The following is a 15597-nucleotide window of genomic DNA, read 5'->3' as shown; positions in this document are numbered from 1 at the left end:
AATTAACAAATAAAAAGTGAATGCCAGCTTTTTTAGAAAATAGCACAAATTAAATATTATATTATATTATATTATATTATATTATATTATATTATATTATATTATATTATATTATATTATATTATATTATTATATTATCCATATTCTCATATTTTTTTTCAGCCAGCCATGTGGCTGAGGAGAGGTTGAAAACTCTCCTGTTGTTGAACAAGTTCCAGTCATCCTTTATAATCTCAAATAGTAACATATTATCTCTACCATAAAGAAGAATGATAACCAAGAATTACCTAAAAACAGATTTTTGCCTCTTGACCAGTTTGGTGTAGTGGTTAAGGTGCTATTCCCTGAAACTGGGAGAGTGTGAGATCTAGTCCTGCCTTAGGTATGAAAGCCAGCAGGGTGATTTTGGGCCAGTATCTCTATCTCAGTTCACCTTACCCCACAGGATGATTATTGTGGGGGAAATAGAAGGAAGAAGGAATATTAGGTATATTTGCCACCTTGAGTTACTTATAAAGTAACAAAAGGTTGGGGGGAATCTAACTAAGTAACTAATATTTCTTTCCTTGTTCATATTTCTACTTTAAAATGTGGGCTAGCGTACTTTTAAGGAGAAGCCCTAGATTCAATGGGGAATTAACCCCACAGTTAATCTCCTTGCCCAAGGGGATGGTTTGGAGAGGTGATGAGATAGCCAATTTTTCTGGTTGGGTCCTGCATTATTTACAGTCTTTGAAGGTGAAGGGTGTTCTGGAGCTATGGATCCATTACTTACACTTTTAGTTGCCTCTGCAATGAGGAGATAACATAACATAACATAACATAACATCAGAGTTGGAAGGGACCTTGGAGGCCTTCTAGTCCAACCCCCTGCCCAGGCAGGAAACCCTATACCATCTCAGTCAGATGGTTATCCAACATTTTCTTAAAAATTTCCAGTGTTGGAGCATTCACAACTTCTGCAGGCAAGTCGTTCCACTTATTAATTGTTCTAACTGTCAGGAAATTTCTCCTTAGTTCTAAGTTGCTTCTTTCTTTGATCAGTTTCCACCCATTGCTTCTTGTTCTACCCTCAGGTGCTTTGGTGAACAGTCTGACTCCCTCTTCTTTGTGGCAGCCCCTAAGATATTGGAACACAGCTATCATGTCTCCCCTAGTCCTTCTTTTTGTTAAACTAGACATACCCAGTTCCTGCAACCGTTCTTCATATGTTTTATCCTCCAGTCCCTAATCATCTTTGTTGCTCTTCTCTGCACTCTTTCTAGAGTCTCAACATCTTTTTTACATCGTGGCGACCAAAACTGGATGCAATATTCCAAGTGTGGCCTTACCAAGGCATTATAAAGTGGTATTAACACTTCACGTGATCTTGATTCTATCCTCTGTTTATGCAGCCCAGAACTGTGTTGGCTTTTTAACAGCTGCTGCACACTGCTGGCTCATATCTAAATGGTTATCCACTAGGACTCCAAGATCCCTCTCACAGGTACTACTATTGAGCAAGGTACCACATATACGGTACTGGTGCATTTTGTTTTTGGCCTAAATGTAGAACCTTACTTTTTCACTGTTGAATTTCATTTTGTTAGATAGCGCCAATGTTCAAGTCTGTCAAGATCTTTCTGTAACTTGAGCCTATCTTCTGGAGTGTTGGCTATTCCTGCCAGCTTGGTGTCATCTGCAAATTTGATGAGTTCCCCATCTATCCCTCGTCCAAGTCATTGATGAAGATGTTGAAGAGTACTGGGCCTAAAACAGAGCCTTGGGGTACTCCACTGCATACTTCCTCCATGTGGATGTAGTTCCGTTGAGGACTACACGTTGAGTGCGGTTGGTCAGCCAGTTACGAATCCATCTGGTGGTGGTGCTGTCTAACCCACATTTTTCTACTTTATCTAGTAGTAGGTTATGGTCTACTTTATCAAATGCTTTACTGAAGTCCAAGTAAATTATATCGACAGCATTCCTCTGGTCTACTAATTTTGTCATTTTGTCAAAGAATGTGATAAGATTAGTCTGGCATGATCTGTTTTTGACAAACCCATGTTGGCTTTTGGTTATTACTTTGTTTGCTTCTAGGTGTTCGGTGATTCGTTGCTTGATTATCTTTTCCAGAATCTTCCCCGGTATTGAGGTCAGACTGATAGGTCTGTAGTTTCCTGGATCTGTTTTTTTTCCTTTTTTGAAGATGGGAACTACATCAGCTCTTTTCCAGTCCTCTGGCAGCTCCCCTGTGCTCCAGGATCTTTGAAAGATATAGTTCAGTGGTTCTGAGATCACGTCTGCCAGTTCCTTCAGAACCTTGGGGTGTAATCCATCCGGTCCTGGTGATAAGAGTCATTCCTCATTTGTTTTTCTGCTGGGTTAGACTTATGGTTCCCAATAACATTGTTAGGGCTGGTCCGTGTTCTTTTCTTGTCTCTGGGTGCCATTTTGGGGGCATCGGGTTAAGCCAGAAGTGATAAGGCCTGTTGAAAGGTGGGAGCTAATTTCAGCAGCTGTGAGTGTGTGGCAATCTTGGCTCCTGTTCTTACACAGTTAACATATGTTGGTGTTATTTAGACCCACAACAATCCTGGCTGGTGTAGCAAGAAAACTTTGTTAAGGAAAGTTTTCAGTATTGGTTGTGCCCCACATTCTTTGTCTGCTCTGCACTATCAAGCCCCCAGCGATACAGTTGCAAAGACTGATGCACCTTTGCAGGGACATGCTAAAGCAGTGGTTCTCAACCTTTATAATGCTGCGGCCCCTTTAACACAATTCCCCATGATGTGGCGACCCCAACCGCAGAAGGGGGAAAAAAGCGGCAAACTGTTTTTTTTTAATTTATCGCGCCTGAAGCCGTATTGGCTAGTGATCTGAACTGCTTGCGATTGCCTTGAGGATGGAGGCATTAAAGCGGAGACTCCTCCCCTATTAAGTTATCGCGCCTGAAGCCAGATTAGGCTAGCGATTGGGAGTGATTGCAGCTGGCTTGAGAGGGAGACATCAGAGCAAAGATTTCTCTCTTTTTTAATTCATCGCGCCTGAAGCCGAATTCGGCTAGCGATTTGAAGAGCCTGCAGCTGGCTTGTGGAATCAACCATTGGAGCGCGATTCTTTGACTCGCAAGTATACTTCCCATATTTCCGATGGTCTTAGGCGACCCCTGGCAAATCGTCATTCGATCCTCAACAGGGTCGCGACCCACAGGTTGAGAACCACTGTGCTAAAGAGATGCTGCACAGCAGTTTCTTCCTTACCTATGGTGGGGTATGGCTGGCCCTTTGAAGAACAAGCCAACTTGATATGCCCAGAGAGCTAATAGAAGAAAAGAAGAGGGTTCTGTCAAGTTTGGTGCAGGAAGAGTTTTGTATGTGTTGAGAAAGGGGTGATCTCTGGCCAGGTGGAAAGTTAGCTTAATTAGAAGTATGTTAGTGTTGTTGTTGTTGTTGTTATTGTTTTGTATTTAAACTGTTACATGACTGGAAACTTTATTTTGGTGTCTATGGAGATTCTCAATCATCCAGGTCATGGTTGTCCCAAAAATGCTTTTTCAGGAGATAACTGGACTGTCTGTTTTTTCTTTGAAGACATTTTGCTTCTCATCCAAAAAGCTTCTTCAGCTGAAGAAGTTTCTTTTGGTGCATTTCATAAAGTTGATTTTTGTTTCAATTGGCCAGTTGCCCCGTCTATCTCCCATCTCAGCTAGGCTGAACTAATGACCTGACTTTTTTATTTGGTTTCCTTTCTATAATTAGCCAAACTTGTGTGGGCTGAAGATTTCCCTTCCATCCCCCAGAATGCTAGTGTGATGGGAGAAATCAATTTATAATGGTGGGGAGTGGGAATGGCATCAAGGAGATCTCATCTGTTACTCATTGATCATCCATAAATGTGGTTATCTCAGAACAGAAGGGGTTGGTGGTCCATGAGGACCCCCTCAGTATATTTCATATCACACAATGGTGGTGTGTTAGCAAGAGCTGGTGACCACATACCATGCTCAGATAAGATTATTTTTTATGTTAATTTTATTAAATATTACAATTAAAGGATAAAAACTAATACATACTAATAAAAGAAAAAATAGAAAGTCCAGAAAAGAAAAAAGAAAAGGAAGAAAAGATAAAATATAGTAAATAAAAAGAAATAAATTTATAAAGAAATGTCTTTCTCTTTCCTCATAACAAGTATAAACAATTTTAGTAACTTATAAAGTTTCTGTTAAACAATAACAAATGGTCTTTTCTTTCCATATGCCATCTCTTATCTAAAAACAAATCCTTAAAGCCTCATTGTTCCGTCCTGGTCAGCAAAAATCTGTTAAGGGTTACTAGAGACAGCAACATATCTATTTTAATCTTGATCAAATAAACTAACTTTATATTCTTCTTTTCACTTTTATCAATCTTAACTTTTAGTCCCTTCAAATAATGTCCTAGAATTTGTTTTCTTTTCATTTTTGTCATTGTCCTTGCAACTGTTTCATTGCTTACAATTATTTTGCTTATTCTAATTTCTAATAAAGCAACATGACAAAGATTAACACATCTTTTGCATTAGAGTAAAAAACAAAAATCAACCAGCTAGGGCATGAAGAAGCATGAAAACATTCTCTTTTCCAATCTGGAAAAATAAAATGTATACCTTTGTAAGCAAAAAAGCATTAGTCATAAGAAAGGATTTGGTTATCCCCCTCCAGTCAACCTCCTAATTTCATAAAGGATTATTTTTTAAAAAATGATGTCATGTATTAAAGCAGGGAATCTCAAGGATCCAGGCCAGATTTCCAGTTACTATATGTTATTGCACCTCCTTGGGGAAGAGCACACAACTGAGTTATTAGGTGACAGTAGCAGCCTTTAGCTCACTAAATTAATGAGGCTTTTCAGATGCCTTCAGTGACGGTCGTTGTGGTGCTAAAGTAGCTCGGAGGTGCATTCCCTTTTTTCTTTTAAAAAAACCCAGGAAAATCTTCACGAGTGCGTACATTGAAGGCGTTCCATGTAAAATGGAAGTCAACACTGGGACATCAATCACCATCATGTCCTGGGATAATTTGATCACAGCCATCCTGCACATCGGAAGGAGTCAGCTCAAACCTCAAAGACTGTGAATCCAAGATTATCAGGGAAACCGAATTCCCGTAATAGGAATCGCAACAGTTTGGGTCACCTATGATCAGCACAAAAAGACTCTACTGATCACCATTGTGAAAGGACACCTTCCCAGCCTCCTGGGTCTTAATTCGTTCTGGGCCCTGGGCAAGGGAGTCTCCGGGTGCGATTTGAAGGAGGAGCTACTGCAGGAGTTCCACAACGTGTTTAAAGACAGTCTGGGCAAGTATGTGGGGACCCCTATTTCGTTTAACTTAGATCCTGCGATTGCCCCAATACGACTAAAGGCTAGGAGGATCCCATTTGCCCTTAAACTGAAAATCAACAAAAAACTTGATAAATTAGTGCAACAGGGCATACTAATTCCAGTCGACCACGCAAAGTGGGAGACACCCATTGTGACTCCTGTCAAACCAAACGACTCTGTCCGAATCTGCGCTGATTATAAGGCAACGTTAAATAAAGCCTTACAAAAAAGCACATACCCTGTCCCGATAGTTCAACACCTTTTGCATTCATTGGGACCCAGTCAAATTTTTGCAAAGCTGGACTTAGCACAAGCATACCAGCAATTGCCTGTGGACACTGCCACAGTGGAAGCACAAACAATTGTCACGCACAGGGGTGCATTCAAGTGCACCAGACTCCAATTTGGGGTCAGTGTAGCTCCAGGGCTATTTCAAAATCCGATGGAGCGACTGTTGCAGGATCTACCAGGGATAGTACCCTATTTTGATGATGTTTTAGTGTCAGCAAATGACCTAGAAGAATTAAGAGAGAAACTACGAAAGGTGTTGACCATTTTCCGAACTGCTGTGCTACGAATTAAACTCAACAAGTGCCAGATTGGGGTGCTCTCAGTCGAGTTTTTAGGATATCAGATCAATGCAGCAGGAATTCATCCAACAGAAAGCAAGGTTCGAGCCATTCAGAAACCCCCTCCCCCCCCGAAATAAGACAGAACTGCAGGCCTTTTTAGGGCTTTTGAATTTTTACTCAGTTTTTTTAAAAGACAAAGCTACTGTAGCAGAACCTTTACACAGGCAGCTCGCCAAAAAGACCCTTTGGACATGGAGAAAATCCAAGGCAGCTGCATTCCGAGCTGTAAAGCAACTGTTGTTGGGGGACAGTCTGCTGATCCAATACAATAGGACCTTGCCATTAGTTCTTGTGTGCGATGCATCCTCTTTTGGAGTGGGGGCTGTTTTGAGCCACAAACTACCCAATGGAGCTGAAGCTCCTATTGCTTATTTCTCACAAACTCTATTAGGAGCGGAATGGAACTATAGTCAGTTAGATCGAGAGGCCCTAGCATTTGTCTCGGGGTGAAAAAATTTCATGAATATTTATTTGGCAGACACTTTGACATTGTTATGGACCATCACCCCCTTTTGGGACTATTGGCAGGGGACCGTCCCACGCCTATTGCCCTTTCCCCCAGATTGACTCGATGGGCCATTTTCTTGGCCGCTTATTCCTACCGTTTAAATCACCGACTGGGCAAAGATTTGGGACACACGGACACTTTGAGCAGGTGCCCATTGCCAGAACTCATCAAGGACCCCACTCCGGGCACCCCTGTTCTTCTTATTGACTCTCTGGACACTGGCCCAATTACTTCTGCTGAAGTTGCCAGGGCCTCTGCCAAGGACATTATTATCAGAATTGTTATTGGCTGGGGGGCAAAGGGGGTAGCCCAGTTCTACTGGCAAAGAGTTCAAGCAATTTGTAAAAAAGCGATTGGAACTGTCTACGCAAAGGGGGTGTTTGTTGTGGGGAGATAGGGTGGTTGTTCCATCAAGCCTTTGGGAAAATGTCTTGAATTTATTGCATGTGGGGCACCCTGGTATTGTGCGCATGAAGGGATTGGCGCAGAGTTAGGTTTGGTGGCCCCAGCTTGACAAGGACATTGGTGATTGGGTGGGGCGATGCAGTCCCTGCCAGAACTCCAGACCACTGCCCCCAACAGCCTCCGTAAGAGAGTGGGAAAAGCCCCAGGGACCATGGTCTAGGCTTCACATAGATTTTGCCAGTCCTTTCCACAGCGAAACATTTTTGATCTTAGTGGACGCATTTTCCAAATGGTTGGAACTAATCCTAATGCGATCCACGATGGCTGAGGCAGTGATCCGTGTTTTAAAATGACTATTTGTGACACACGGGTTACCCGATACTATTGTCTAGGACAATGGTCCACAATTTACAGCCACCCAATTCGAGAGCTACCTCGCCGAGCTGGGCATCCGTCATGCCCTCTCGGCACCTTTCCATCCGGCTAGCAATGGCCTTGCAGAACGTTTTATTAGGAGTGCCAAGGAGGCACTATCCCGGATAAGCCCAGGGGATTGGCAAGCCAAAATTAACACATTCTTGATAGTCCAACATGGGATCCCGTGTACAGCCACTGGCCGCAGCCCTGCGGAATTGCTAATGGGAAGGAGGCTACGATGCCCTGTAGACCATTTAAATCCAAACTATTCCCCCGATAATTATGGGACACTAGAAAATAGGACCAGGGAATTCTCAATAGGCTCCCCAGTATTCGCAAGAAACTATGGGGAGGAACCTTTGTGGTTGGCAGGGACAATTCTTGACATTACAGGCCCGAAGTCATACAAAATTGACATGGGCGATGGGAGAGTCTGGAGAAGGCATGTTGACCAGATTTGAAACAGATTGGCAGCCAAAACAGAGTTCCAACAAACAAAGCAACCAGGCCCTGACTACCTGCTGTTTACACCATCTGCTAACTCAAGCCGAGATTGGTCGGGGGATTTATCTGAAAGTTGTGAGGTCCAGCAATGCCCTCCAGTCCTACTAGAAGTCACTGAAGAAAAGTCTGCCATAATCCAGGCCAGGAAGGCCAATCGGAGGAGCTGGGAGGAACAGAGAGTCCCTCCGACCAGCTCGACTCCCTGCCTAGAAATGAGTTGCGCAGGTCAACCAGGCACAGGGGATGCCCTGGTTACCTGCGTGACTACGTATGTAAATAGTTTGTAAATTTTAACTGAATGTGTTCTGGGAAGGGAGGGGTGTTATGTATTTGAATTCTTGGAGGGGAATTTGGGCGGGAAAAAGCATGTTTCTAATTTGCTGGTGCCTCAGCCCAAATGCTATATAAGGAGGACTTTTCTCCTATTCCAGTTGCTGGGTTCTCACAATAGACTTAAGAACTGTTGTTATTGAAGTCCTGTCTCCTGCTTCCTTATTTCGTGAACACAACACTGACACTAAGCATTCAGCGTGTTTATGTCAGGAAGCTTTTAATACTAGTTAAAACCTGGCCAGATAGCCTAAATAACAACTAAGATTAGCTCATGCTACATACAGAAAAGTTTAATTGGTTGTGATCTGTGGACATATTAACTGATGTATTTGGGGTGTAATATTACTGCCTTAAAATTATGAGACTTTGTTTTAAAGTGAGAGGGATACAAGTTGAATATTGATTTATCTGCTTATGTGCAAAAAATGTTCTCCTTTCGCCAACTGCCCAGTAATTCAGAAAGATTACTGACAGTAGTTGTGATATCAGAACACACACAACTAGGTTAAAGAGAGCTAACAGCTACCTTCGCTTGTCATGATAAATATATTTAGTCTTTTTATTGCTTATATTACGCAAATCTAGCTAATTTGGTTGGGTTATTGTTCAGTGTACTATTCAGACCAATATATGAATCCATTTATTTATTTATTTTATTTATTTATTTATTTATTATTTATTAATCATACTTTTATACTGCCCTTCTCCGAAGACTCAGGGCGGTTTACAGCCAAAATAAAAATTGTACAAAAAGAAACAAATTAAGAACATTATTTAAAAATCTGATTCTAAAAATTGGCCCCATAATTTAAAACTAATAAAATATAAAATAGACCCTAATAAAACCACCCCTGTTAAAATTAGGCCAACCCTGCCTGTTGGAATAAAAGAGTCTTAAGCTCGCACTTAAAGGTCCGGAGGTCGGGGAGTTGGCATAGCTCCAGAGGTAACTCATTCCACAGGGCAGGAGCCCCCACAGAGAAGGCCCTCCCCCTGGGAGCCGCCCAGTCGGCATTGTTTGGCCGACAGCACCCTGAGGAGGCCCTTCCTATGGGAGCGCACAGGTCGATGGGAGGCTATCAGTGGCAGTAGGCGGTCCCGTAAGTAACCCAGTCCCAAGCCATGGAGCACTTTAAAGGTGAGAACCAGCACCTTGAATTGCACCCGGAAGACCACCGGTAACCAGTGCAGTCTGCGCAGGAGAGCTGTTATATGGGAGCTACAAGCTGCTCTCTCTATCCCCCACGCAGCCGCATTCTGGACCAGTTGGAGCCTCCTGGTGCTCTTCAAGGGGAGCCCCATGTAGAGAGCATTGCAGTAGTCCAGGTGAGAGGTGACAAGGGCGTGAGTGACTGTGCATAACGAATCCCAATCCAGGAAGGGATGCAACTGGCGTATCAGGTGCACCTGATAAAAAGTTCCCCTGGCAACGGCCGTCAGATGCTCTTCTAGCGACAGCCGTACATCCAGGAGAACGCCTAAGTTGCGTACCAACTCCCTGGGGGCCAACGCCTCGCCCCCCCACAGTCAGCAATGGACCTAACTGACTGTGCCGGGATGCTGGCATCCACAGCCACTCAGTCTTGTATGGGTTGAGTCGAAGTCTGTTCTTCCCCATACAGACCCGTACGGCCTCAAGGCACCGGGACATTACTTCGACGACTTCGTTGGGGTGGTTCGGGGTGGAGATATACAGCTGAGTATCATCAGCATATAGATGACAACTCACCCCGAAACTATGGATGATCTCCCCCAGCGGCTTCATATAAATGTTGAACAGGAGCGGCGAGAGAACCGATCCCTGCAGCACCCCACAAGTGAGGTGCCTCGCAGTCGATCTCTGCCCTCCTGCCAACACAGTCTGCGAGCGGTCGGAGACGTAGGAGGAGAACCACCGAAAAATGGTGCCCCCCACTCCCAAACCCCCCAACCGCCGCAGCAGGATACCATGGTCGATGGTATCAAAAGCTGCTGACAGATCTAATAGGACCAGGACAGAGGAACAACCCCTGTCCTGAGCCCTCCAGAGATCATCAACCAACGCGACCAAAGTCGTCTCCGTACTGTACCCAGGCCAGAAGCCGGACTGGCACGGATCTAGATAGACAGTTTCCTCCAGGTACCGGGGAAGCTGCCATGCCACCACACTCTCGACAACCTTTGCCACAAAACGAAGGTTGGAGACAGGACGATAATTAGCTAACACAGCTGGATCCAGGGAGGGCTTCTTAAGCAGGGGCCTCACCACCGCCTCCTTCAAGGCGGCTGGGAAGACACCCGCCACTAAAAAAGTGTTGATAATTCCCTGAAGCCAGCCTCGTGTGACCTCCTGTGTGGCCAGTACCAACCAGGAGGGACACGGGTCCAGTAAACATGTGGTCGCATTCAGCCTCCCCAGCAACCTGTCCATGTCCTTGGGAGTCACAGAATCGAACTCATCCCAAACAACATTCTCAAGAACCACCTCCATCATCTCACCCTGAACCACCCAATCAGCGTCCAGCCCGTCCCAGATCCGAGCATCCCAGTTAAGGATATTGAGTGAATATAGAGTTCTGTGTTTGAATTTTAACAGTTTGTAACTCAGTTGGGTAAACCTGAAAAAATCATATTTTTATCATAACAAGATACGTGTATAGAGTGATATGTTATACAAAGGAGAAAAGGGAATAAACAGAATATTGAATCTAACTTAAATATTTGCTGAGCAGACCATTTGGAATCAGTGGATCTACTAGATCCAACTTAAATGTTTTCTATTTATGGTATCATCCAGATATATCCAATTAATCATATATTTTATTACATTTCACTTTTCCACCACGTGTTGCCTTTTACTCTTAACTTTCACTGACTGAAATTAGGCAGAAAGTTTTCCAGGTTAGTGCCCTGTCATTAGCTGAGAGCTAGATAAGGGCACAATGTCAATTCCCATGCAAGATTGTTGAGCAACGGCAATGATACTGGCGTTCTAACCATGGAAAAATTACATCTATTGAAAAATTCCATGGTATTACTGCTTTACTTCTATAACAATTATCTGAGTTCTAATTGGAGAGATTTTTATCCACCCCATTTCCCACCTTCTAGGATCTGGTCATAGTAGCATGGTGGTTAGCAAAGGAATATGCAGAATTGCTGGTATGTCAGCATTAGAAATGTTGAAGACGACAGAGGTTTGCCATGGGGAGAGGGCTGTAAAAACCAAGGAATACCAGCAATTTATTATAAGGGTACAGAAAATATCTTTCGACTTAGGCTAGAAGGCGTAAAGTAAGGTACTCATTTAATATCTTGGAATTATTGTGATCAGATATTGGTTGGCTGTACTCTGGCAGTTACAGATATATAAATATGTCTGTGCTTGTCATGTTCTAATCACCAAATAGATCAGCATTTTATATTGAATTCAGACAGACAGAAATGCTGGCATTTAGAAGTGTCCTAATAAAATACTCTGGCTGTACTTACACAACATTGTAAACTAAAATATGGTTGCTCACTTGTGCTGTGGATTGCAAACAAAGCTGCTATACACTATTATTTTAAAAAAATAGGAAAATAATGTGTTCGGCGCGGAACATTCCTTACATCATTGCCAATGCATTGCTGTTCATAAGAAAGCTAATTTTCTTGACAATGGATTTGATTTGTTTAAAAGATACAAGAAAGAGGAGGAAAACTGATTGCTAAGAAAATCAATAAATAAATTGACAAGAAAGCCCTATTCTTCCATTTGTACCCTAGCCATCCCTGAAGAAAATAATAAGCAAGCATTTCTGTGTTGACCCAGAGAGCATGAAACTAATTTTTTTATATGTTTTTCTGTATCCTAGCATTTTTTTATGCATGGGGCACAACTGTAATTAAGAGCTGCAGGATGAAAAGATGGCACAGTCAGTGCTGGTACCACCAGGACCTGACAGCTTCCACTTTTTTACGAAAGAGTCACTGGCAGCTATTGAACAACGCATTGCCGAGGAAAAGGCGAAGAAGTCCAAGCAAGAGCGCAAAGACGTCGATGATGATGAAAATGGACCAAAACCGAATAGTGATTTGGAGGCTGGCAAATCCCTGCCCTTTATATATGGAGACATACCTCCGGGGATGGTGTCCGAGCCATTGGAGGACCTGGACCCATATTACCTTAACAAAAAAGTGAGTCCTCAGCTGGGAATTTAACACAGAATTTGGGAGGAGGGAAATTCTGCAGAGTCCTCTTTAATCAGTAGATTGGAGGACAACTTCTATACTTCAGATTATTATCGCCTAGATATGGATTGCTACTTTTGTTCATTTATGCTCACAACTAAAGCATTACTTGGGGAAAATATTATAGTACTGTAAATACTATATTTACAGTACTATAATATTTTATATTATAGTACTATATAGTATTATATTGTAATATAGTATTACAGTACTATATTCCACACCCCCGCCCCATTATTACAAATAGAATAGAATAGAAAAACAGAGTTGGAAGGGACTTTGGAGGTCTTCTAGTCCAACCCCCTGCTTAGGCAGGAAACCCTACACCACCTCAGACAAATTGTGAAGCAGTTTATTATATCTTTCGTATTCGCACATCAAGAAAATGATTACAAAAAAGATATTTAACAAAAATTACATGACATTTGCAACAAATCTTCACTTTACAGAGTCAGTGTTTTTAAATGATTGAATCTGTTTAGCAATTGCCCGCTGGTCTAGTTCTTCTTTTCATTGCAGTGTGGATGTAAATGTTTGATTTAATTTCTGTACTATCCTATAGCTATCTGAGTTGCTCTTAGATCTGTAGCCTTAGAACCACCTGATTCTGACTCTGCTGTAAAAAAGAAAAGATATTCTTGCAGGCAGAAAATTCTGATTTCAATTTAACTAAAATTAAAATAATTCTTTGGCCTGGTCATCTCCAGTTTATATTCTTCACATTCTCATCTTCCAGAGTTCATAGCCACAAAGGGGAAGATCAAGCTTTTTGGAAATTCTGTATGTTAACACAGCATTTGGAAAAGGCCACCGTAAACCTTAAGAGCCGAACGTTATTTTTCTTTGTAATTTCTTCTGTAAGAAAATATATTAGAACAGTAAGATAGATGTTTTTATGCCCTCAGAAGATGCATATCAAATCTTGCTCAATGGGTAGTTTCCAAAACTTCATTCCACTTCTTTATTCTGAGTAGAGCCCTTTTGCTAATGGCTAAACAAAAAGTAAAAGTTAAATAAACTTCCTGTTTATACAACTTAATTAGCAGGATGATTTTTTTTTAACTCCAAAAGATTGTAGTTAATCTTTTTAACTCCACTGAATAGAACAAGTAGAGGGAGTTTTTTAGCATATAACCAGGCACATAATCACCCCGGCAGACATATTTTTGATCCCATCTTTAACTTAGAATAATTAGTATGTGATCTGGATATGGATGACATTAGACTGAGTCCTTTAACATGGTCAAATCCCTTCCTGGTCCAGATGACATTTTCACTGCTCATACCTGCTACACGGTAAATGGGCCTATGAAAGTGGTCTTCCTGAAGATCTAATGGATCTTGATTGATTCTGGAAGGTTCCTGGTGAGTTTCATATCATCTGTTAGGCTGTTCCACTGAGTCCCTGGTGGACTTCTGGAATGAGGTGGTAATTGGTATGCTTGGTATGATTCTTCCCAAGCAGCCTCTTTCTATACTGGTTGATACTGGGATTGGAGTTGGGGGTGTTCTTTGTTTTAATAGGATTTATGGGACAAGACGTGCAACAGTTGAAGTGCCAGTGAAAGGAAAATAGACTAAAATGTAACATGACTGAGCTTGAGTATGAACTATAGGTAGTTCTCACCATAATTGAACCCAAAACTTCTGTCTCTAAGTGATGTGATTATTGAGTCATGCCCAATTTTATTATCGTTTTGCCATGGTTGTTAAATGAATCATCACAGTTGTTAAACAAATCTGCTTCCCTCATTACCTTTACTTGTTGGAAGCCCCTTGGGTAGGTCACAAATGGTGATCACACGATTCTAGGACATTGCAACCATTCTAAATACATGTCAGTTGCCAATTCTGATCACATGACCAGAGGGATGCTGTGGCAGTCATAAATGCAAGAATCAGTTTTTACACTTTTTAAGTACTGTCCTAACTTTGAATTGTCATTAAATGAATGATCGTACATCAAGGAATACCTATATAGTCAAGCCTGCCACCTGTGACTTTAAGTGTGGCGAGGAACTTGTTTAAATTTCACTGTTTCCTAATAGAGAACTAGGTGGTGGAGAAAGTCTTGTGACTTACTAGTACAAGATTTTGCTATTAACATTGCTCACGTTCTCTGTAATCTTGATTATTCAATCAGAAGCGTGTGCCTGAAGCGTCACCAGCAATATTATCTAGGACTCCTTTTGATCTGTGAGCTCTGATGAAGTGAATAGGGTACTCATATCCTCAGTCTGGATTCAGTTATGGAATGAAAATGCATTTTATTCTGGTGGATGACCTTCAACACTTTGAGGGAATGCATCCATTCTGGTATTTTTATATCTCTCAGGGGTATTTAATACTATTAGCCAGGTTATCCTGCTAGGCTGTCTAGAGGACTGGGAGTTAAATGTGCTGCCTTTTATTCTCTGAGGGAGCAGATCCAGTCTGTGATGGATGGGGAATAGAAATCAGCCCATCAGGTAGTCACTTGTGGATAGCCTTCCTCTGCTGCTGTTCATTATATACAGGAGACTGTGATTGATTCATTGGGAGTGAGATATTATCAATATGCAGATGATACCAAACTTAACATCTAATTACATCTTAGTAGAATAATTATAACTTTAAATTCATACCGATAGGTTCTAGTTCATGGATGAGACCTACCAGGAGACTTCCTGAAGATTAAGAAAACGCAATATCTGCTACATGCCCCAACTTATCAAATCTACACAACAAATAATACATCTCTGCATAGGTTATATAGTTTTTCTTCACTTCTTTCAATGGGGAATGCAATCGCAGTTCCCCTATCATATGCTAACAAAATATAGAGAATGTCCTGAAATTGCTGGAATTTGGTGGGAACCTGAAATGGAAAGCAGAACATGTTCACTACATTTTTCCCCAAACTCTAGTAACATTATAGCGCCTATCTGTATTTATTGGATTTGCAGAACACTCCATATATTGCATAGGTACATTTTTACAGAGATTTTTTGGAAGCATAACAATTTTTTAAAAGTATAACCACAACTTACAAGGTGAAGTATAAACATGGTGCACCATATATATCATCTTTTCTTTTTGGAATTTCCTCAGATATACAAAGTGACCAAGTGCAGCTTCACAAGAACACATATTAGTTGTTGAGTTTCATGTCCTGATAAAAAAATAAGTTTTTAATGAGCTCTCCTTATTTGGCAGTGAAGAACTCTGCAGCATTACTGGACTTGTCTAATTCATTGATCT

The 15597-nt window shown here is 41.7% G+C and overlaps 1 protein-coding gene across 1 annotated transcript in view; it reads left to right on the top strand.

Moving 5' to 3' along the window:
- Nucleotides 1–12033: 12033 nt before the first annotated feature.
- SCN2A (sodium voltage-gated channel alpha subunit 2) overlaps nt 12034–15597 on the top strand; it is a 64818-nt gene continuing 61254 nt past the window's right edge. Inside the window, 1 exon segment of the mRNA XM_058191508.1 lies at nt 12034–12303. Within this exon segment, the coding sequence (XP_058047491.1) occupies nt 12034–12303 (270 nt within the window).

The sequence above is a fragment of the Ahaetulla prasina genome, chromosome 1 (assembly GCF_028640845.1).
Source record: "Ahaetulla prasina isolate Xishuangbanna chromosome 1, ASM2864084v1, whole genome shotgun sequence".
Lineage (NCBI taxonomy): Eukaryota > Metazoa > Chordata > Lepidosauria > Squamata > Colubridae > Ahaetulla > Ahaetulla prasina.
The sequence above is the reverse complement of the archived record's forward strand: the minus strand, read 5'-3'. Positions and strand labels throughout refer to the sequence as shown.